This window comes from Anguilla rostrata, chromosome 6 (assembly GCF_018555375.3).
Source record: "Anguilla rostrata isolate EN2019 chromosome 6, ASM1855537v3, whole genome shotgun sequence".
NCBI lineage: Eukaryota > Metazoa > Chordata > Actinopteri > Anguilliformes > Anguillidae > Anguilla > Anguilla rostrata.
The window spans coordinates 20,117,802-20,141,895 of NC_057938.1; the positions used below are offsets into that span (position 1 = coordinate 20,117,802).

Below are 24,094 nucleotides of genomic sequence, written 5' to 3' on the forward strand. Positions count from 1 at the left end.
TAACTGAACAATAAACTGAAGGACTGCAGTTGTCGTAAACACTTTTAATATTTAAACTTTCCCATGGGGCGCTGCCTTGATGCATTAGGCCAGTGTGACTGTGACAACGTGTTAGCAAAGATTGTGTTTGCTAAATTCGTATTGCAAATATTGACATATTCCATTTGTTCTCTGAAGAATACCATGTTTAAAGAGTTAAAGTGGATGTCATGAATTGATATGGATTAAAGTTTTTTAAAATACATTATTTAACCCCAGGGCATGCAAAACAATGCAGTTGGGGGAAATTCCAGTATTTTCTCTTAAGTAGTTAAGAGGAGTTGGGGCTGTCAATGAAAGGTTTAACATATCTCACCTTGGTCAGTATCGAGACTAGAGCGAGTCAAGATTACTGAAATTTCTGATCTGGGGAGGAATGTGCACGGAATGGTCTGGTCTGGCGGAAAATAGATAAATCCTTTCTCAGGTGCTAAATGTACGTTCATTGAAGAGTCCTGCTGCAAACAAATTTAAAACTAGGCTACACATTTTTATACTTGCAATAAATATTTAACAACAGTGGTATTTGTGGAGATTGGGATTGTGCTTGAATAATTCGGTTAGGCTATTATACTTTTTTAAATGAATCATTTTTTAAACAGTTATTTACATCTGAACAAATGCCAGTTTACATCTCCGTTTATAGTTTAAAGGAAAATTATACATTTTTATCAAACGAATGGCTGTAAAGATTTAAGTTGAATATTTTTGGCTGTGGCAGCAGTTCTTATATGCTATCTCGATGAAAGACACATACGTCAATAAATAAAGCCAGTCTTAAAATGCCTCTTGCTGAACTTAGTTTTATCATTTGTTGTATCCATAGTTAACAATTACGTTTTATTGGTCTTTTTTTCAGAACATCAATCTGGCTCCTGTTACAGCTAATTAGCTTATATGAACGCTTCATTGATCTAGCACCTGCATAAATATTTTTTTTAATGTGAGCACTTTTCAGATTTTACCGGTATAGTTATATAGACTATTTTACACCAGTTTTGAATCACTTTACGTTGACAATATGCGCAGAAAGACCGAATTAAATAATGAAACTAATAAACCAAAATGTTTAAACTTAAATACAATAAAAAACATTTTGTTTATTTTGCGCCTGCAAAATATTGAAAAAGATTTACACGTACTTGCAAATGACATGATAATATAACGCTACATGTAAAGCGTAGCCTAGTAGATTCAAGTTAATCAGTAAGAGGAACGCTTCAATACTGCCCTCCATTGGAGAACATAGTACATTTTCTACATCCGGGCAGACCGCGTTGCTATGGGTGTTTTTAGAAAACAAAGTGGAGCGGCATCTTTCTTGGACAACTTGAGTCTAGTTTATCAGCAGTTTTATTGCCAGTATTTGACGAGATACTCAGTATTTACGTTTGCATTTAGCCCGAAGGACAATGTCAAGCGCGGTTTTATACGAGATAGGCTGGACTGATGGCTTTGCTATTCCTGTTGCAAATACAGAAAATAAAGCGTTGCAGGAAGAGGTGAGTGTCACTGAGACTGACCGATTAAGCCAAAACGCCTGGCTGCTATTTACCTATTTATCTAGATGTAAGGGGAAAACATTGGGTTAGTAATTAATGTGTATCTTTAAAATACTGCATACATGTCATTAAAATTTAGTTTCCTTTTTTGGTTTCCTATATAATATCATTAGAGGTGAAATTGCTCTGTTCACTTTTTACATCTGTTTATTTTACATTTCACAGATTCAGAAGAAACAAAAAGAAAATTCAATCTTGGAAGCCAAAATCAGTGAGCATAAAGAAAAAATCCAGGCATTATCTGACCATCTCAAAAATGTCAGACAGGAGCTATCTCACACCCAGGTACACTGTTTTGTATTTACGTGTGTATTAGGTGTGACAGGGTCTGAGACTTTTACAGTATGATTTTACATTACACTATGTGTGGCCCACATACTGTTGTACTAGCCTAACACTGTGCCATAGTCAGCATTTCCTTGGTGTTATTCTATGATCAGTGGAGAGTTTGCACTTTATTGACACGTTTTTTTATGGTCTGTGGGGGAAAAAAAAAAAAAAAACCATTTGGTTCCCCTGCCCTCCTTTCTACAGATTGGTCCTGAATACATGGGGCCTGCTCCACTGCTAGATGTTTGATGGGGAAAGGAGTTTTGTAATGGTGGAACCCCATTACGTCAACCCTGTTTTCTCATTGCAGTGTTCACCTAGCACATTGGTGAAGACTGCTTTTGTTAACACAAGTGTCACAAGAATTGGTGACCTGTTTCATTTTAAGAGTTTGAGTAAAGGCCCAAGATTATAGAGTCTAAACCTGAGGTTTAACTAAACACACTGCAATGGACCTCTTTTGCAGAAGCTCTTTCTGCATCTTGTGTTAATGCGCTTGTCGGTGTCCATGCACATTTTTCCTGTGTGTCTGCAGGTGCTCTGTAGAGCGGTTGAGAAGGAGACGGAGTCCGAGGCTCATTTCAAGGCCCTGGCGGAAAGAGAAATGGGGCGTCTGAGACAGGAGATCACTCAGCTGGAGAACGAGCTGGGTGCCCTACGGGAAAGAAGGAATGCACAGGAGGTGAGTTTAAACCTGTTTGTGATGCAGTATATGCGCTCTAAATGCAGCCGTATGTCCCAATCGGGTTGAAGAGGACTAGGGATACAAAGACTAAGTGTTATCAGGGCCTCCCAGTGTAGCACATCCAGCTAAAGCAAATGTGATAATATGCAATATGAACATTACATTACATTACAGACATTTAGCAGACACTCTTATCCAGAGCGACTTACACAGCTTTTTACATTTTTAAAAAATTACTTTATTTCTTTATTTTTTGTTACACATTTTTTAAACATATATTAGAGAACATATTAGAATGGTGCAGGATTTTCTGTTTCAGAAAGTTTAACTGCTGTCTTTTGCACGTTTACCTGTTATTAACCAATGACTGCTTATGGTGCGACTAAATCTTTTCCCTCTTGTGGCGTCTCACAGAACAATATCTTCAAAGCCACTCAGAAGCTTGAAGAGCTCAAGGGCCAGCTGAACTGGGATCAGAAGACGCTGGACACCTGGCTGGAAGAATCAGCTCAAAAAGACCAAGACACCATGGCCATCCTCAAATACGCCCAGCAAGATGAGGCCAGGATAAAGGTTAGAGGCATTTGACCTGTGATGCCACTTTAAAGATCTTCATCATGAAACTGTGGGTTGGAGGGCACTGCTATCCTGTTCAGAATAATTTTGAAACATGTCTTCTGTAACGAAATGAAACTACTCACTGCTTACCTCACGTAACGTTACAAATGGCAGTGCCACATGGGAATTGAACCTGCAACCCTTGCTCCAACAACCCAGCACTTTTGGTATTGTACGTACTGAATGCTGTTTCTCACTGGGTGCTGCAGGTGCTGACTCTGCGTGTTGAGAAATTGACTCTGGAGGCCAATCAGAAGCGCAAGGTGCTGGACAACGAACGGACCGAGACCATGACGGCTCAGGTTAAGTAACGATGCCTGGCCTGGGTGGTCTAACACTGGGCTATAGTCTGCCTAACACTGGTCTGGAGCTAACTGATGGGTCATGCTTTACAGCGAAAGGGTGAAAACCACTTCAACTACCTCCAATGTGCAGCGCTCACCTGGGTGATGCAGATGGGTGCTAGTCATTGGCAATTCATGTTTTTGTGCTTATTGATCAAACTTGTTTTGGGGACAGATTGCGCTGGATAAGACTGCTGAGAGCTTGCGTCAAGCCCATGGGGAGCGTCAGGAGCTCATTCGCCAGTGGGGGAACACCATTGAGCAAATGAGAAAGCGGGACCAGGAGCTGCAGCAGTGTGCATTGGTAACCAGCAGAGGGCACTAGGCAGCTTGTTATCAGTGACAGAACAAGTCATATGAATATCAAGCGTATGGACCCATACAATGGGGAGACTTTCAGTATAATAATTCACGTCTCCCCTTCCAGCTGCTTTCCCAGATGAAGCAGGAGGTTCGGGAGAGGCAGGACCGGATAAAGGAGAAGAAGAACTTCCTGGAAACCCAGGAGGAAAACAACAGGGAGTACGAGAGGAAGATCACGGGAACAGAGCGTCTGGCCGCCAAACTGAGGGGCGAGCTCCAGGAGCTGGAGGCCAACCGCACGCGACTACAGGACGAGGTTCGACTGGCCAGCACTGCATGCCACTGTGCCAAAGACTACACAGACAGCCACAGATCATGTGCTACCGTATTAGTGTCTCTCAGAGAGATATAATATCTCTTTAAAAATTAATTACCTGGCTTATCACACGTGTCTTTGGTCTTAATCTCAAGAATATTATACTATGCTGAAACCTACACTACACTATGCTACACTACAAGGGACATTCAATAAAAATAAAATTAAACAATGTATTTGAAAATATTTTCACTGTTTTTGTCATCCAAAACACTTATGTAAAAAAAAAGTTAAAAAACTTTCTGCTTGGCTTTAGGATGATATTGAATATTGAATCAGAAATATAGAATTAGAATCCACGGTTGGGCTACTGATGAAGGACTGAGGTTTTATGTGTCTTTGTAAACCAGTAAGGCTCTTAAAACCAAGGTGGTAAATTGGTTTAAGATTGGTTCCGAGGATTGATGTAACAATCCTAATGCATAATGTTTTGAGCCAATTCAGATTTTACTAGCTGCTGCTTAGTGGAATGAATGGAAACTTGGTGGTATACTATCCCACTTGTTGTAAAACCTGAAATGGCTCAGATTGGTATGCATTAGGAGTGCTGTCCCTATCTCTGTAATGACACAGATGCCCTTCAGGACTAGCATAATGTGCAGCCCTGGTTTTCAAAATAATTATAGTTCTTATTAGTATTCTCTATTGCCTCTTGTGCATGGTAATCACATTCCTTGTTATTTGTACAGTTGGAAACCTTGAGACGTAACGTGGACCAGACTAACATAGCTGTAGAGGCTAGGAGGTCCCAGCTGGCTGACTTGAAAAGAGAAATTCAGGACAAAAATAACAAGTAAGTAGATGTTATTGTTTTTGAGATCAGTATCATCATGGATGGCTGTTAGAGATCACCAAGCTCACAGGTGCCTTTTAATAAGGCAGTGTGTACTGCGAAACGAGGCAGACACGAGTTGAGCAAAACTATGTGCATTCGGCTGAAGAACATCACACTAAATAAGAGTCATCATGGCCTACAGGATTTGCCTATCTTTTGAACTGATGGTTCTAAAATGAATTAGCAATGACCGTAACTTTTAAAATATTTGTGATGTTCAGATCAGTCCCATTAATAAATAAACCAAGATATTTTACTAAACGGAAATGCTTTAAGCTGCTTTCCTTTTGGCAAAATTTTGTGGCCATACACAAAAAGTTCTGCATATTTGGATTTTGGTTTATAAGGAATCTCACCGCCATCCATCAGTAAGACCATGCCAGGTGCTTTAGGTCATTGTGTTCTATGGAATTACAGCCTGGATTTGCTCCAATGCTTAGTGCTTACAAAACCGGTATTTCGAACAAGAGAGGCTCATGTTCCACATTCAGTGAAGAAACACAGGCAGTAAGGCCCATAAGTTTGCTTTAGTTCATAATGCGTGTTCATTGTTATGCAAACTTTATATGGACCGTTGGTCTCCAGTGTTCCTTCCAACTTGGGTTGTGTCTGAAAACTGCAAAGTTTCAGACTTTAGTCTGCCTTTTTTCATCTGATCTATAGAGTATGGAATGGTGAGAACAATATGGCAGAAATCTAAACTAGTCAGTCAGTAGTTTCTTCCCATCAGTCAACTGGCAATGGAAGGAAGAAAGAAAGGGAGTGAGCATACTAAGTCTGAGTTAGGACTTGGTTTATAGCTTCTAGACCCTGGATGTTCTAGATTCTCCTAGATTCCTGCCCTATCTCAGTGATGTTCGGCTGTAGTCCCCCACTAAGAAGTTATCTATAATAAGAAACAGTGCAGGGTCTCTAGATGTGTGTTTCAGAGTGCTTGCCTTTTGATTGTGATGTCAGACATTTAACTGTCAGAAACGGTATGTGCGCTTAGTAATATAAATAGTCTGTATTTAATTTAAGTAGATACATTTTAGACAGACACATTCTTGCCCTTTCCTCTCCATAGCTGAAGCTCTTCAGTCAGATTTAGCATCTTCCCTCTCCTTTTTTCTAGTCCTATTGGACCTTTCTTCAGCTTTTTACACTGTGTACCATCAGCTCCTCTCCACCATGATCACACTTGGGCCATCAGACGCTGCTCTTAAAATGATTGACTCTTACATATCTTGGTTCCTCTCCCATCCCCACCCCCAATACATTTTATATTATTTCAGGTTATGATATGATTTATGGTTTTAGGTTATTTTTCTTTGGGCTTGGTCTGGATGTAATCTGCATGTATTCTGGATTAGTATTTTGGTTATTAACATAGCTGACATTCATTTTTCCTTTAGTGATGCTACATATATTCTCACTGGTCTGTGAATGTTGTTAGCCGAGTTTGGCATTATTTCTTATATAAATAAGGTGAATGCTTTTATGTTCTCCTACGTTGAGAGTCTGTCTGCTAAATCTAATTAAATGTAATGAGCATGAATGTACAAAATTCAGACATTACAAATTGAGAGTAAATATGGGTCAAATTGAAAAGAGATGCATAGTATGTTAAATGACACTTGTTAAGTGCTTACAGTGTGTAATGCTATTAAATAATGAGTGTAAGGTTTGGAGTGCAGGGTGCAATGATGTTAAATGCTAATTGTGAAGTGTGGAGTGCAGCGTGGAGTGGCGCTAAATGCTAATTGTGAGGTGTGGAGCGCAGTGTGCAATGACATTATGGTGGAGAGTGAAATGGTCGTTTTGTGCAGAGTGAAGCACGCCAGGCTCCGCAACACAGCTCTGGAGGAGAAACTGGAGAGTGTGACGCAGTCTGCGGTCAGCATGGAGGAGAGGGCAGCGCAGTTTGAGCAGATGCTGATGGAGGAGGAGCAGACTGAAAGAGTACGTACGGTCATCTTGGGTTAGCCCTCTCAAATGGGAGCAGAATTACACCCTCCTCTGTTAAAATGATTACATTAATCTATTTTTAGTCATTTCCAGGATGTATGTGGATTGGTATTGTTTCCCTCTCACATAATAATAATAATAATAATAATAATGTGTTTATCTGAGATTTATGTTCAGTGTACGCTGGTTTTGCCTCTATGGAAAAATATCAGTTGTAAACCTTTAATTGTTATCTTGCTTATTTGTTGTGTCATCTTTTTTCCCCAGGAGATTGACTCTCAGCTGCGTGAAAATCAGAAAGTCCTGGCCCGGGGACGACAGGAGCTACAGACGCTCAAGTCCAAGGAGAAGACCCTATTGGCCGAGATCTCTGGGAGCCGCGCCACTCTCTCCAACCTCAACAGCCGGTTGGACAAACTGGAGCACAGCTCTTTGCAACAGCAGGAGATGATATACAATAAGGCAAGGGATCAGCCCATATCCTGGAGCCTTAAAGATATAATCTACACAGAGATGAACCTGTGTTTAGTGGTGTCTTAAAGACATTAGCACCTCCTTAGTAGCCTCCTTACAGTTGTCACACCCTCATCAGTGGCATCCTTAGAGAGGTCAACCCCTTCGCAGTAACCTCCTTCCTTCAGTCATTGCTCAAAACCAATGGTTCACTGGGGTCATTCCAGTGGCCATTACGAAACAAGATATGTTGATTAAACAGAATGTGGGACAGAAATAGGGTTACACAGAGGACATGCGTGTTTATGACAATATGATACCTGCCATGAATCAACAGTCAAGATGCAACACATTTCAAGATCTTCCAGATTATTTATTTAGCCCTCATGCATCCACAAGGATGTGATCTTACTTTTGCAATGCATTACCAGTAAACAATCCCTCAAGCAGTTCGCTGAGACCATTCATCAAATATTTTGTATGATTTGACAGCTGATCCAATCTCCACTGCCTCCATTCAACTGTCTGCTTTTGTAGAAAGCTGGTGGGATGACCATTATGCCAATGGCAACAGCTAGTTGGCACTGTATGTTTGACCAGTCCAGCAAACAGCCTCTATATAGGTATATTTAACAAGTGACATGAAGTGAAAAAAAGCTCCTCCCCATAAGCCGCTGTAATAATGAATAATTCCAGTAATTATCGCATGTATATGGTAAAATGTCCAGTGCCCTCTGTCAGAGTGCATATGAGTCCAACAGAGACCATATGTACTCTGTAAGAGTTGATTTAACACTGAACATTTTGCACTGTGTATATTTGTTTGAGTGTAACGGCTGCGTGTGTAACAGGACTTCCAGATACAGCTGCTGGAGAGGAAGCTGTCACGGCTGAGGGGGGAGGGGAACACAGAGGAGGAGCAGGCCCTGAAGAAGAAGGAGTCTGAGCTGGCCGCGGCCCTGGAGGAGGAGAGGAAGACGGCCAAAATGCTGGCGCTGCAGCTGAAAAAGCTCCAGGTGCTTACCGTGTGCTCCGTTTGTCTCCCTTAACAAGGGCATTCCTCTTTGTTGAGGCTAGCATGAAATGTAAACAAGACCAGGCCAAAACCTAGTATATGGCTGGACCGAATCGGCCGACCAATGGTGTAACTTCATCACTCAGTCACTCAGTCACAGACATGCGCGGTGTAACTTCATCACTCACTCAGTCACTCAGTCACAGACATTCGTGTTTATAGGGCTAGCCCCACTGTTGCGCTCCAGCCAAAATGTTGTCTGCTGTGACGTAAAGTTGTGTGGACAAAAATTGGTGTGTATAATACTGAGGACTGGGTGTGGTCTTGCTTACTTGTTGTCTACATCGCTATCTCGCTGTGCCTTTGAGAGGAGCTTTGCGCCCATCTGTGTGGTTTGGTCTTCTCATGTTAAAGCAGCCTTCCTTTTGGTTTCAGGATGAGATTTACTGTGCTAAGAAAGAGACCGAGAAGACTGGGGCTCAGAAGAGAGAACTGACTGAGAAAATTGAGGAGCTGAACCTCTTCAATGACATCTCTGACAAGGAACTGAACAAACTGCGTTTCAAAAAGCAGGTGAGGAGAAGGTGAGAGAGCAGCGGATAGGAATGGACTCCCCATTCTGCAAAAGCCTGGTCAAAGATCCCTGTGGCATTACTATGACCAATCAAAACCTGGGGATAGCATTTGGTTCTAAGCACCAACTGTTTATAAACCAGCCCAGTAAAGTTAATTGACTTAGTGTTTGCTTGTTACACCTTCAGGTTAATACTCTTAGCCTTTTTTTAAGCTTCAGATTCATACCAAGCTCAATCCATGACATGTACAGTGGCAACAGTTTTTCTTCAGTGCTCTGTGACAATACCCATGCAAATTGCACTCAAATATTTCCCCATCATTTACATAGTGTGTTCGGTATGCTGACCTGCTGTTCTCCAAACCCATTGCTTGGAAAACTGCACCAGGTGCCTATTAAATTGTGTGTCAAACCGGTCCTTTGGTGTGTTCGGCCTTTCACTGTGTCTGTTGTACTTCCGAAGGACACCATGGTGGAGAACAACATAGTGAAACTGGAGGTGAAGCACATGAGGGACCTGCTGTACAACAAGGCAGACAGCGTCCTCTCCCTGGAGAAGCAGAGGCTTCAGCTCCAGGCGGCCATGAGGGAGAGGCAGGTGGAGATCAATGTCCACAGGGAGATGCTTCAAAAACAGATCAAAATTGCCGACCAGGAACGTCAGAAACTCAGGTAAGCGGCTCAGCGAGTATATAAATATTTTCTAAAATCAGTGCTTGGTTGAGTGTTCTTTTATGATGGGATGGCTTTTCTAACACCACACTTGACCAAACAAGTCCTGCATACTCTAGTTTTAGCACATCTAGACTATTGCCCAATGATATGGTAAGGTGCTGCAAAGAAGGATCTAGGAAAACTGCAGCTGGCTCAGAACAAAGAAGCTCATCTTGCCCTTTGATGCACGCTAAGGTCTAATGTAAACAACATGCATGTCAATCTCTCCTGGTTGAAAGTTGAGGAGAGGCTGACAGCATCACTCCTTGTGTTTGTTTGAAGCATTAACGTATTGAAAATTCCTAAGTGTTTGTATAGTCAACTCATATTCAGCTCTAACACACATACCTACCCCACCAGACATGCCACTAGAGGTCTATACACAGTTCCTAAATCTAGAACACAATCAAAGCAATGCACAGTATTTTATTGAGTCATGATTGCATGGAACTCACTTCCAGTTCAGGTTGCTAAAGCACACAATAAAGCAACCTTTAAAAAACAAGTGAAGCAACACCTAATGGCCCTACGCCTCTAACCACATTTTGTACATTTTTTATGTATAGGAATATCAATATGTATATGAATATGTTGCAAGATTTCACTTTGTATGTATATTCAGTGCTTATGAATTTAGTGTATATTAATATATATATAAGTGTATATGAATAAGAATATGTATGGTAATATGTTTGCGAGAAAGAATATTGTTAGTTATACTTTTCTGATTGTTATTTCATGTGGTTATTTTGCCTGTAAGTGTCTTATCTGCTGTGTGTTTTGTGTGGACCCCAGGAAGAGTAGCTGATGTTCTGCATCAGCTAATGGGGATCCTAAAAAATTCCTAAAATCCTAAATACTTCACGCTTATCAAATGAGCAAATTCTTTGAAAATAGTAATGTAAAACAATTTGACGACCATTTATTTTAAACTTCTTGGAAAATGTTCAGTGTAAAATATAGTCTGATAGAACACATTGTGCTCTAATAAAACCAATTTTAGTGTAATGCAGTACACTTGATGATATGGACGCATGTTCGTTATGTAGTGTAGAAGTCTGGTAAACACTGAACGTTTTACTGTGTATCTTATGATCTCAAGCTATTTCAGTACTTGAGTCTGAATGAAGCTTTTGCTCTTTGTATGCTTTCTTAATTAGCGCTGAGGCGCATGAAAGACTCTCCAAAATTGACAAGATGAGGAAGAAGTATGAGATCCTCACCATATCCATGGCAGCCCCAGAAGGAGAGGAGGAGAAGTCCCCAGCTTATTATGTCATCAAAGTGAGCCTTGATGAAATTATGCAGTGAGAGTACTTTTTCACCCAAAAAATCCTGTAATCTCATTGGTTCTAGCAAGTTTTAACCAGCGTTTATTTTATTTACCGATGCACCACTAGAGAATTTTGTAGTTCGAATCACTCCCTCCAGTTGGAGCCCCATCAACAGAAGATTATTAAAGGCTGACTGCTGGATTGTTAGCAAAGCACATTATCATAAATCGTTGGATGTATCTCACATTAAAATGTACTGTAATACCATGAAAAGGGAAACTAATTCAACTTTATGTCAGCCCAAAAAGGATCAAATGAACTATACAGGAGGACACTGTACCCGAATTATACATTTCAGCATATTTCAATCTGAACATGTGACTGTGTGTGACCAGGCTGCGCAAGAGAAGGAAGAGCTGCAGCGTAAAGGAGACGACCTGGATGCCAAAATCCGTCGGACGGAGAAAGAGATCCAGGCGCTGGAAAACACCCTCCACGTGCTGAGGAGTCACAACGCCGTGTACCGCAAGGCCTTCGGCAAGGTCACGGAGTCCAGTATGTCACGCAGTAGCGCCTCAGGCGTGTCACCCGGCTTGTTGTGTCTGTAAACCGGAACTGTTGACCTTTTTTACACGCAACTTGAGATATCCACACAGCCTTCACAAAACAATGCCCCTCGCGTCACTAGTGTTTTCTGTGTGGGTGTCTCTGCGGCAGTAGAATTCCCCGTGTGTTGCTTCCGCATTTCATCTTCATTGGAGTTCAGAATCACAAGTGCCCTCTCAGCAATTTAAGTACAGTAAGGAACACATTTCCTAAATATACCCTGAAAGTACAATGATGTCCAATTTGGGCACTAATAAGCATTTCTTACAAGCAAAAAAGGTACAAATGAATTGCGTATTGCTGTTATGTGTCTATAGGGTACCACCCCAGTGACAAGCATTTGTACCTTTTGGGCACTTTTTTATAATATTTTTCTGAGAGCATGTCAATGTTTCAGCCTTGTCTTTTCTGCAGGTGAGGAATATCAAGAAAAGCTGAAACTTGAGGACCAAAAGAGGGCTGTAGATGAACTATATCTCTATAAGAGGAGGCAAATCAGAGAACTTGAGGAAAATATTCAGGTATACCTGATTCAACCATCCATTTGATCAATTAGGTTTTTAATAGAAAAATTGACTTATTCTCTTAAATACAACAGTTGATTTACACAGGAACTCACGTGCTTTACATCCATTGCCATCTACCTAAATGTCAAATTTTTAAATATCAGAAGTAAATCACCAATGCCTATAAACTTGGTCAGATTAATTAAGAGCAGTGTTGTGGCGGTGTAGTGTTGAGTGGTGTGGTACCATTTTAGTCAACTATACAAATAAGCGGTTGATGTGTATTTCAACTTCAGAGTGCAACAATCTCATAAACAGCACCAGATAAGCTGAGCCTAGGGCCATTTTAATGAGGAAAATAGACATACAGATGGCCTAATTAGGGGGCCAGGCACTGCAGGTGTGTCGGCATCCTATTGAATTTCTTCTGGTTTTTATTACACACAGCAGTCAACGTGGCAGATCTTGCTGTGTGCGAATTGTTTGGCAGCAGTTAGCAGCTTATTGTGTCTATCATTACTGCGATTGAATGAAAAACCATGATTTCCTTTACACTTCCAGGGCATGAACAATACCCTTGAAGACCTGCTGCAGGAGGAAGCCATGCACCGCAGGAAAACGGACGAAGCTGAATCACAGATCCTGTCCCTGAACAAGGAGCTGGGCTCACAAAAAGAGAAGCTGGACAGGGTTACCAAACAGGTATGAAAAAGACAAAGAGGCTTGTCAAACAGGTTTGGGAAAACAAAAAAACAAACCATTTTTCCCACCTGACATACCTGGGCGTGTCGAAGTGTCCTTGAGCAAGACACCTAACCCCTAAATGCTCTGGCGAATGAGAGGCATCAATTGTAAAGCGTTTTGGATAAAAGCGCTATATAAATGCAGTCCATTTACCATTTACATACAAACCGGTATAGAAATTGACAAAGGATTAGGAATGACACAAATTCAAGCACCATAAAATATTGTAATAGACACACAAATGTATTGGGTGCTCCTAACTGTTTTGTAAAAATATAAAAAATGTCATTATTTCCATAGAATAGGAACTCTCAAAATGGCAGGACTATGTATAAAAAGGGCTGTAAATCCTACACAGATTGCCCGTCATGGATGTAAATATCCTCAATTTAAAGCTGACAGTCTGCACTTTAAGCCCATATCCATTGTTTTATTTGAAATGCAATGTACAGGAGCATGGTTCCAAAACAACAAAAAATGTGTCACTGTCACAGTACTTTTGCATTTAACTGTAGAACTTTCCCAATGCTTACAGTAGTACACCATAATAAGGTAACTTGTAAATGAACCACTGGGAATTGATTTGTTTGTTAGTTTGAATGGTTGGCTAGTTTGTTGCTTGGCAACATTTCTGAGATATTTTCCTCTGTATTTTCATGACCTCTTCTTTCATAAAAGTGCTCCAAGCTGACCAGGGAGATCCGGTCTGCCAAAAAGACCAAAGGTAAGACGTGGGAGGAGCATGACATAGACCTTCGTGAGCTGAAGGAGTTCAACAAGACTGTGAACAAGGTGCTGCTGGAAGCTATGGATGGGAACCCTGACCTGAGGTCAGCGCTGCAGGCCTACTTTCAGGAGGTACATTTCCACTGATGGAATTCCACAAATGCCAAATCATGATCCACAGGCTGTGGCACAAAACTGTAGTTAGTCTTATGCTTATCTATTAGCAGCTGGTTCCACCACAACCCAAAGCTGGAAATAGTGTCATTGGAAATTGTGGAAAATACTGTGCAATTACGTTGATTGTATACTGTATACTGACTTGAAGTAATTATTTAATTTTAAGATGATTATATGATTAAAATTATTAATTTTATTTATAATTATGAATAATTATTCATTTTAATTTTAAGAAGCCTTTTTTGTAGGCCAGCCTGCCCCTGCCCACACCTGGATCGGCGTCAGGCAGCAGACAGAGCTCAAAGTCTGCCTCGGTTCGCAGCTCTGTCAGGTAAGGACAACAGGCTCAAGCCCAGCAACTCTTTTGGCCTCAACTTTCACCGAGATTTTGAAGAAACAAATACTTCTATTCCTATATAAATATTTTCAAATGACTTCATGGGCCAACCAACAAATATTTTTTTAGTTTGTAAAAACTTTCCCTTTGGTCGCTTACTCATAATTGCTATGGTGGCTATAACCATGCTAACAAACTAAAAACATGTTGGGTCAAATTAAGACGTAGAGATAGAGGCACTGCCCCCCTCCCCTGTCTTTGGCCACTTCTATACCTCTGTTTGTATCAGGTCAGCTGACTCTTCGTGTAGCAGCAGCCCTAGAGGCAGCCTACCCTTGCCAACTGCAGTGTCCATGCCAGCCAGCAGGCAGAGCTCAAAGCCTGCCTCGGCTCGCAGCTCCATGTCCTCTGCCAGGTAAGCGCTAAAAACGTACTCTGTGCTCTTTTTCCAATGAACCTCCGCTGTGGCCGCGCCCCATAGCGAGATGATGTGAGACTACTTGCGTAGTCATTCCTCTGTCACACACAGGAGTAAACCGATATGTAATGTTTCTATTTACTACTGTTTAGCTACCAAGAGAGATAGCTAGCTGGACTATTGTGAATACATATTGCCTACACTCCTCTGTCACACGCAAAGTAAATAAATACATAATATGTGTATGTATGTATGTATTAGCTAATGAGAGAGATATGCGTTTGTAGCACAAGCAAGCTACTTGAGATGGGGTCTGCCACAGCAAAGAGCGCTTGTAATTACCAAATCCAAGGGCAAATTGCATACACTTAAGGCTAATTCAACAAGGCCGACAGTGAATGAATCATCCACACACTTAGCCCTATAATTCACAGTTGTTATGCATTCTCTTGGATGTGGACCATGGCTTTTTAAATTTAGCTTTATCCTTAAATAGTCAAACGTGATACCTGTATGAACTGGCACGAGGTGCCATTATTATATTTTGTCTCCAGTTGGTTGTTGCTATCTTACATTACATTACAGGCATTTAGCTCTTATCCAGAGCAACTTTAACATACAATTTACAGTATCCAGGGGATCGAACCAGTGACCTTCAGGTTACAAGACCAACTCCTTATCCATTATACTACTCTGACTGCCGCTATCTATATTGCTCTGTCGATGATGCTGCAGTGTTGTTGCGTGGCCAAGAGTTTGTTGTACCAGAGGCTAAGATTCTATGATTTGTCAGTGATCTCAGGTTCACAATTTGACTTCTGTGCTAGTTTAACAGTGCTAAATAGTGATGCGAACAAACTGAATTATGAATGAGCATTGAGTTGTCCCTTGCCCATTTACCAAGTAGCCAGTTCCACACCTGCCTTTATTTTGCCCAGGTTACTGTTGAACCCCTGTGGGTTAGAGCTGTGTCCCGTCAATGATGCTTGTCATCTGATCAGGTCGTCTGGTTCTTCCTGTGGCAGCGACCCAGGAGCCTCAGCTCTGCAGTCTCCCCATGTGACCACGGTGGACCTGGGGTTGCAGCTGGCCGTGACGAGCCCTCCGCTCGCCGCCGCCTCTCCGCGGGACTCGAGACGGGGAAGCTCCGCTGCCAGCACCAGCAGCAGCACCAGCAGCCGGAGGTCCCAACGCAAAAGCCCGTAGAGCCTCCCCTTCCCTCCCCGTCTGACTGCTCACATACTACTGGACTGAATCATTTGTCAAATAGCAGTAAAACCTGGGGGGTAAGATGTAGGTTTTGTATCAATTTTCCGTTTTCTATGGGATCATTTTTTCTTGCCTGTTCCATCTTGCAGTTTGTGCTCTTCCTTGAAGGCTATCTAATGTAGCATTTCCACGATTTGCAAGTACAGAAGCCAACAGATGAGTCTTTACTGCACATTGGTGGAGTCTGCAAATCTCTGGAGCAGTGTGTTCAGAGGAGCAGGTAGGTGAACTGCTAAAACTGCAAGTTAAGCTGGTTATAATAATAATAATAATAATAAACTTTATTTGTATAGCACATTTTTTAAAACAAAGTTTACGAAGTGCTTTACAGAAGATAGTAAAAAAGATAGCAAAATAGCAAAACCAGAATCGGTTTAATAAAAATAATATTTAAAAAAACAAACAAATAAAAAAAAATAATAATAAATAAAATAAAAAGATGGTGGGAACTCAATTTGATGAACTATCAATTGCTTCATCAGACTTGTTTCAATCCCTGACACAAGAGGGCACTCTATGATTCAGGATGTGTTACAATTTGTCCATTACAAACTAGACTAATTCAAAATAATGGAAAGGAAAGATATACTGCACAAATCTGGTGGGGTCATAGGCTATTTCCTTGCAACCCAAAATAATATCAGGAGAGGTTAGCAAATGTAAAATCTGTAGGGTTTCCTTGTTCACTTTTAGTTACTGTAACTATAACCCAGTCTTGTCTTGAACCATACACATCATCATGAACCTAATTTGTGGAAGAGAGCAAGTGTGAGAGAGACTACTAGTAGTAGGAGCTATCTTGCCTGCTTGCTTGGCTAGGTAGCCAGCAGTAACGTGCTTGCTAGCTAGCAACAGCCCAGACCGGTATTGTCTGATTGTTAGTTGTTTCATCTCCTGAGTCTCTTACTCAGAAGATGAAATCATTGAGGCTGATAGAGATTTGACAGCTGTCTGTTCCCCAACACCTGCAGTGTCTGATGCAGCCAGACTGAGGCCAAATGCAGTCTCATATCATGGCTGATTATTTAGCATATCTGGGTTAGTGGTGTTTGTATGACAGCTTGCTAAATTATCTATTGCTATGCTTCATGATTAGGGATATGTCAGTGTTAAATTAATTTGGTTTGTTGTTAACTCAACATTTGCAACATTTACATATATATACAGCATACACTGTATACTACAGCATATGGAGTTTCCATTGCACTGATTAACATCATGTAATTTAACTAAAATATGTATAAAACATAGGACAACATTTATTATGTGTGTACAGCTTTGATTGCAATGATTAAAATAATGTACAACTGAAATCTGCAGAATATTTTGAGAATCCTTTGATGTGTGTCAAGTTCTGATTGCAAGGATTTACATAATGTGATTTCACTGAGATCTGTTCAATACATAGAGCATCAGTGGAAATGGGAGGGCGACAGATTAATTAATTCACCACACAAATGTGCTTTTTAGTAGATCATATAAAGCAAAATAGTTGTGTCTTGATTGTATTCTCTTTTTTTGAGAAATGATTTGTCCTGACTATTAATAATCTTGCTCAACTGGATTGTCGTAATATGATCTCTCTGAGAAAGTCTTTATCCGACTCAAATAGACTGGAAGACTGAAAGAAGTAGACTGAAAAATATATGTCTTTGGATGTGTATGTGTGTATGTTCATTGTTTTGTAATGCAAATATTGATTGATTTCTGTAAAAGCTTACTCTGCATTGATGTTCCAACATTAATTTGTATCTGGGGGAAATGTCTTGTTTTGATGAAAACATTAATAATATTAATATGCTAACAGCATTTCCTTTTGTCTGAAGATCAAAGTCTGTGAAAATGTGTTGAATTAAATGAATATCAAACTCATACATATGTAGCATGTTTTATCCTGTGCATATTTTGGTTGATAAAGATTTTTTGATAGAAATGTGTGTAAATAATTATGCCACAATATTTATTGTGATATTTTACCAAGATAGAAATGGCTATCTTGGTAAAATCCATGGAAAAACACTCCCTTTGCCAAAGAGTACTACCATTGCATATGTCAATAATATTGCTTTTATTATTCAGCTAAAGTAAATATTTTGGGAATTTTACCTTTCACTAAACGATCACTGCTACTACCAACAATTAGTTGGACAGTGTTAGATTTCATGGATTTTATGTTGAACGACATGGGAACGCCCTCCTCTGGAGAGCAGTACATGAAACCTACTTCCTTGTACTAAACAAACAGAAGCTATTCTCTCTGCCTTCCAAAAGGGACAATCTCTCTCTCTAAAAGACAACCCCTTTACTTATAAATTAACCGAAAACAAAATGATCTTTCTTCTTTCATTTTTTGTGGGATATTTTTGTTTATCGTATGGACAATCCCCAGCACCAGGTAAGTGAATTTAGAGCAGGTTTATTTCCAGTGTTAAAATGTGAACTACCAAGGTAGGTTGATACTGAAATTTTAAGCAATATTAAAGAATGGTGAGAATAACAAAGAATACTGTCATGTTTTGGCAGTGTTATCCTGTATCGATGCCCGACTTTTTTATTCCCTGTAGGGAACATGAGGCTCCTGTCTTAAGACTCTTGTATTGTGTAAATAAAATTTAAATACTTAAACTTTTTCCTGGCAGGTTTCGAGAGGATAAAGTAATAAATTAAGCTACTGCATTACAAATATACCAGGAGATTTATCTGGGTTAAGTTTAATATTGCAGGACTAGTGCCTACTGAGAAACCTTTACTTTGATAATGATAATGATAAGTCATGTGTACTTTTAGTACATCATTCAACAATAGGTATTGTGTATTGAACTTCACAAAGCCATGTAGGGTGCAGCAAGCCCAGCATATGTACATACAGATTGCACTGTGTACATACAGTTCAATCAAAAGTATTAGGACAGTGACACATTTTTTGTTGTTTGGATCTGAAATAAAACCAAATCTTTATGGTAGTCTTTTATACACCTACGCCTACATCCTGGAGCGTGTTCTTGATTTGTTTGATGGTTGAAAAAGAGTTTTTCTTCACAACTGAAAGTATTCTTCAGTCATCTAGTGATCTTCTGTGGTTTATCTATTGTTGCGCTCATCAATGCATTCTTAAAATTTTATATTTTCTGTGAGTAAAACATAAAAACATATTTACAGTCTGGATGATGCCAGTTGTCAATTGATATGACACAGGGCTACAAAAAATGTCGATTGTGAAGTGTTTTTGATTAAATTAATGTTATAATGCTGCCGGGAGCTCCTCCTGTTAAGACACTGATGTAGTGTATGGTGAACCCAGTAGTCTGAAATCAGGTTTTTATATTAGCAGGCCTGGGCTGTAGTGTACCCTGAAGATGGAAAGATTCAGTTGCCAGTGTGACTCTGTCTCATTGCACACTAGCGACCCCCTCTGGTAAATTGGGTATCTGCTGCTTGCCTGTCCAATGAGTTAAGTAAATTAACCCTGGAATGAATAGCAGCAGGGCACTTGTGTTTGGAGGACAGCCTGTGCTTGATTGAGCTGTCCCAAATTTCCAATGGATGTTACACAGATGAGCCTGGTTTACAAACACAATTGCACATTCAAAATTAGGATAAAAATGGAAAACTAACATTCTAGCAGTTTCCACTCAGGTAACAGTGCACATCAGCTCCAACAGCTGATTCAATAACGATACTGTGTTTTCCTCTTCCAGATATAGTGGTATCAACTGCTGCACCACTACCAGCTTCAGATTCAGCTACTGCAGATATTCCAACTACCATAAAAATTACTCCAAATCCTGAAACTGAAACTTCACCTTTTCCAGGTGCAGTAATTTGAACTTCTGCTCCAGCTTTTTAATTAAATAATTCTATCTTCATGTCTAAAATGTTCCTTTTTTCTGACAGTCTTACTGCCAGTAGTTATTGGACTGCGGGTGTCCGTCAAATCCACGGTTGAACTTAATTTTGTGACAATTAAGCCATTTCTACAACAGGTAATTTGAATGTATCTGAATTTCCTTTGCTTCCTACAATATTACAGTTATTGTTAGTGTGAAATCTGTATGGAATGCAAAAACAAAAAAAATGTTGACAAGCAAATTTTACCAACTGGATATTTTAGCTACTGGAAAGTTGTTAAAAATTTGAATACAGAAATACATTTTTGTCAAGCACAATTAAAATAAAATTAAATGCCAATGTATTGGAAGGCATATATCATGAGTTTTAGTATAGATATCATATTTATTTAAATTAAATGAATGGTTAATTCAATACCCTTCTCCACTTTTCTTTCAGATCGTAAATTTTCTTTCACCATATCATGGACCCTTTCAAATCACTGTGAAAAATATATCGCGCATCACACCAACCTAAACAACATTAATAATAACAGGATAACAACACAGCATTTGTAATTAGTGTAATGTAGTCATGTGAATTAAATTGTAATACATTTTGTTTTTTATTTATGCAAATCAAAATATTAATAACACATTATTGCCTTACTACTGCATACATTATTATATTGGCTATATGTTTTTATACATTCATTTATATAGTATAAGGTAGGCTCAAAATGACTAATTTTATTTTATGACCCACTGTCAAACATGCTAAATCATAAATTACAGAAATAATGGGCTTGATACAAAATCATATGTAAATTGGACAGACTCCATTATTATAAGAAACTGTATAATGTCTACATTCTACTTGCTATGAACATACCCTTTTTCTTTCTTTTTTTGTGGCCACAAAAAATGTAATTCCAGGATGACTAGACCATCAGCTCCTGTCATTATTGTTTCTTTTGGGTGTGTCCTAGTCATCCAACAATGAACACAATTCATGCTCACTGAAATGGAAATTCAACTACATGTAAAAAGATCAATCCCAAAGCAATCTCCAGACAATTGAGTATCTTTATAGGCTAAACCATTTTCAAACTTAAAAACAATTATTGAATATGGCTCTATATGAAATGTAGTTTTAATATGTTTATTTCTTCTATCCTGTCAGGAGCAAAGTTATTTTTTTTATACATTTGGAATAACATCCATGAGTATTTGGAGAAAAGAAACAAGACTACATCAGTTCCTTTTAGGAATGGTTGTGTGTGTTAAATCTGGGACACGTTCAACATTTTAGATTGTGGTCACATCCTTTTAACACCATATATATTTACTGATTCATTTTGTGAATGCTGTCATTTTTCTCTGCTTGTGTGTGCATGGTCCATAAATTCATTATGTGTAATATGGTCTGTTGTATTGCACATAGCAATGTAGGTCTAACTGTCTTGATTATGGAGGTGTGGTTAAATGAACCACAGCTAAGAGGTTTTGGTGGGTGGTTACATTATTGCACATGGTGAACAGAACACTATCACTACCCTCTGAGGAAAATCCAAGGGCCAAAACGTTTGCATTTCATTTTTGACCACCGTTTTTGTACCCGTGGGAGTGAATAAAACTTGTTTTAATCGCATATTGTTACATTACATTACATTACATTACAGGCATTTGGCAGACGCTCTTATCCAGAGCGACGTACAACAAAGTGTATAACCATAACCAGGAACAAGTATGACGAAACCCCTAGAGAGAAGTACCGGTCCAAGTACAGGGAACAACCGCATAGTTCAACTTGGACCCTGATGGTTAAACTGATTAACACTAACAACGAGAACGGCAACAACGCAATCTATGGAAAAATAAAAATAAATAAAAATACAAGTAGTCGTTAAGACAGGCGCATCAACTAAGTCACCTATGAAACAGCTGCCTAGTTACAACCCTAAGTTTTAGTCATTTACAGGGGGGAAGGGAGGGATAGGGAGAGGTGCAGCCTGAAGAGGTGGGTCTTCAGTCGTCGTTTGAAATGGGTCACAGTCTCAGCTGTTCTGACCTCCACAGGGAGGTCATTCCACCATCGTGGGGCCAGAACAGACAGGAGACGTGTTCTGGAAGTGCAGGTGCGAAGAGGGGGAGGTGCTAGGCGTCCTGAGGTAGCAGAACGGAGGGATCTGGCTGGCATGTAGGGTTTGAATATCTTGTGAAGGTATGCTGGGGCTGATCCCTTGACTGCCTGGTATGCTAGGACCAATGTTTTGAATTTGATGCGAGCTATAACAGGCAGCCAGTGGAGGGTAGTGAGCAGGGGAGTTACGTGGGAGTGTCTGGGGAGGTTGAAGACCAGACGAGCCGCAGCATTCTGAATGAGCTGCACATCTACATTGTGTGGGTCTTTTTGTAACCGAACAAGTGATTTCTACTGGCCTACACAGTAACCAACGCCAAATTTTATAGGGCGTGGTGAGTTTGTTAATTTGCCCAAATATGCCGGTCACACTTTGGCATTCAGCATATGTTCTTATCTAGAGAAACACAGTTTCAGTTATTTTTTTTCCTTTTTGGTGCCGTTATACAGCTGGATAAATGCCAAATAAAGGGTGCTCAAGTGTATCTAACAGTATCCAATATGGAAAGTGAATGTATGACTTATGTTCATTTCAATTTGAGAATTCACCTTTTCTTTCTTTCTTTCAAAATTCTTCTTATTGAATTTCACAGGGTGGAACCTCACAGATGGCAGTAGTCAATGCCATTATTAAGCGATGATGGACAAAGCGTATCCAGTTTATCATATATTATGTTTACATGGACAGTGCCAATAATAATCAGCAAATATCTCAACATGGCATTTGTAAGAGAAAGTTTCAACAAATAGTGGCAGAAAAATGCAAATAAGTTTAACCCATTCAGTCGCACAGGCTTGTATTCAGTTCAGAGTGGGTTTATTTGCATTCATTCAATTTTTTTACAGTGAAATTTCCAACCAATCTAGTCACATGATACGCTTTACTGTATATACTACTATATAATCTATTTTACACTGCCAATGTTTTAATGACAATGGTTTCTAATTTTGTAACATGTGGGGTTCTCACCTTCTGTGCATTTTGGAAATCCACAGATGACACAATTCACAGTAAAACCAGTATCCTTATCATGGCAAGGATTTAGTGAACAAAATCCATAGTACGTTTAGTCCCAAAACATTAACTCAAAGAAACATTTAATGTCTTGTTTACTTAGCAATTCTCCAGAGGAATTATCAATTTTGTCTGTTTTGCCATTGCATACACACCAGAAGTATTGAGTACATAGGAATGTTATTATCTCCAGTTTGTATAGACACTCTGAAATAAGTGGCATGCTATTATAGCAACGACAGTGAATCATTTTAACCAATGACAATGTTCCTTAAGGTGTATTGGTTGTTAGGCTCACATAAAAGACACGCATTGTTTCTCCTGCGTAAAAAAACCATAACCTTTTTGGCATGCTGAAAATGTTACACACTGGCAAAAAAGTCCTTGACACTTTACGCCTGAAAAGGCTGTGGTTTTACAACAATAATTTATTTTGCAATGCCTAAGTCTAAACAGAAGACTCGCCATTTGGACACCTTGGAAGAAATCACTCATTGGAGTGAATATTTCTGAAGAGGACAGTGAAAACGGCTTTGACTCCACAGCAGAGGACATGTTCAATGAAGGACTTGATCCCATTTTATATTGGTGAGCATCTAAATATATTCTCAAAATACTTTTTTGTTCAATACACTTGTAAATAAGGAGTAGGCCTGATTCTGAATAATAATTGTGGTGTGTGAAATTGTGGGATGTGTGTGACATTATACTTGTTCCTATAGCACTTTCATGTTACACATTTACCTGTGCCACTTTCTTGTTACATGTACCTCCATCCAGCACTTATATTGTACTTTGTATGATTATCTTGATGTTGTAGCTTGTCATGCCTCCTAGTTTTCCTTAGCATAGGCTAGGTCAGAGAGTAAGGTTTACTGTGTGAACTGGACTTAATGTGTTCATGGCTATGAATAACTGTTACAAAATGAGTATTGTACCTTATCAAACCTGTGCCTTGTAGTTATTCCACTGACCTTCGGTATGCACTTATTGTACATCGCTTTGGAAAGAAGTGTCTGCCAAATAAATGTAATGTAACATGTTGATGGGGGTGGGGTATTTGAAATGCAGGGGGAAAGTCTTCCACAAGCATACAGTAGTATTTACAACTCTAAAACAGTGGTCTCAAACCTGTTGCCATGGGGGACCGTGTGTATACAGGTTTTCATTCCAACCAATTAATGCTGCCTTAATTGAGGCCAATGACTCATTCACCCATGTGCATTTAACTGCATTGAAGCACATAATATAAGCAAT

At 39.6% G+C, this 24,094-nt stretch overlaps 1 protein-coding gene and 1 long non-coding RNA gene across 2 annotated transcripts; both read left to right on the top strand.

Moving 5' to 3' along the window:
- Window positions 1-1,281: 1,281 nt before the first annotated feature.
- LOC135256795 (coiled-coil domain-containing protein 39-like) lies at window positions 1,282-17,726 on the top strand. Its single transcript, XM_064338936.1, has 21 exons — window positions 1,282-1,541; window positions 1,767-1,886; window positions 2,467-2,613; window positions 3,031-3,189; window positions 3,444-3,536; window positions 3,754-3,882; window positions 4,006-4,197; window positions 4,947-5,050; window positions 6,901-7,033; window positions 7,307-7,501; window positions 8,344-8,508; window positions 8,943-9,080; window positions 9,545-9,753; window positions 10,956-11,079; window positions 11,465-11,624; window positions 12,090-12,196; window positions 12,743-12,883; window positions 13,604-13,783; window positions 14,077-14,159; window positions 14,455-14,580; window positions 15,522-17,726. Exons 1-21 carry the CDS (start codon window positions 1,452-1,454, stop codon window positions 15,787-15,789), a joined length of 3,063 nt encoding a protein of 1,020 aa, XP_064195006.1. The 5' UTR covers window positions 1,282-1,451; the 3' UTR covers window positions 15,790-17,726.
- Window positions 17,727-18,078: 352 nt separating this feature from the next.
- Window positions 18,079-23,939, top strand: LOC135256796 (uncharacterized). Its single transcript, XR_010330525.1, has 5 exons — window positions 18,079-18,247; window positions 19,551-19,664; window positions 19,747-19,835; window positions 20,140-21,334; window positions 22,066-23,939. It is a non-coding gene; the product is annotated as an uncharacterized LOC135256796 (long non-coding RNA).
- The last annotated feature ends 155 nt before the right edge of the window (window positions 23,940-24,094 follow it).

Bases quoted from the DNA above. Each gene is read 5' to 3' on its own strand.
- LOC135256795 (XM_064338936.1), top strand. From the start codon at position 1,452: ATGTCAAGCGCGGTTTTATACGAGATAGGCTGGACTGATGGCTTTGCT. The intron at 12,197-12,742 runs GTATACCTGATT...TTACACTTCCAG, and splicing joins AACTTGAGGAAAATATTCAG to GGCATGAACAATACCCTTGA. The intron at 14,581-15,521 runs GTAAGCGCTAAA...TATTTTGCCCAG, and splicing joins AGCTCCATGTCCTCTGCCAG to GTTACTGTTGAACCCCTGTG.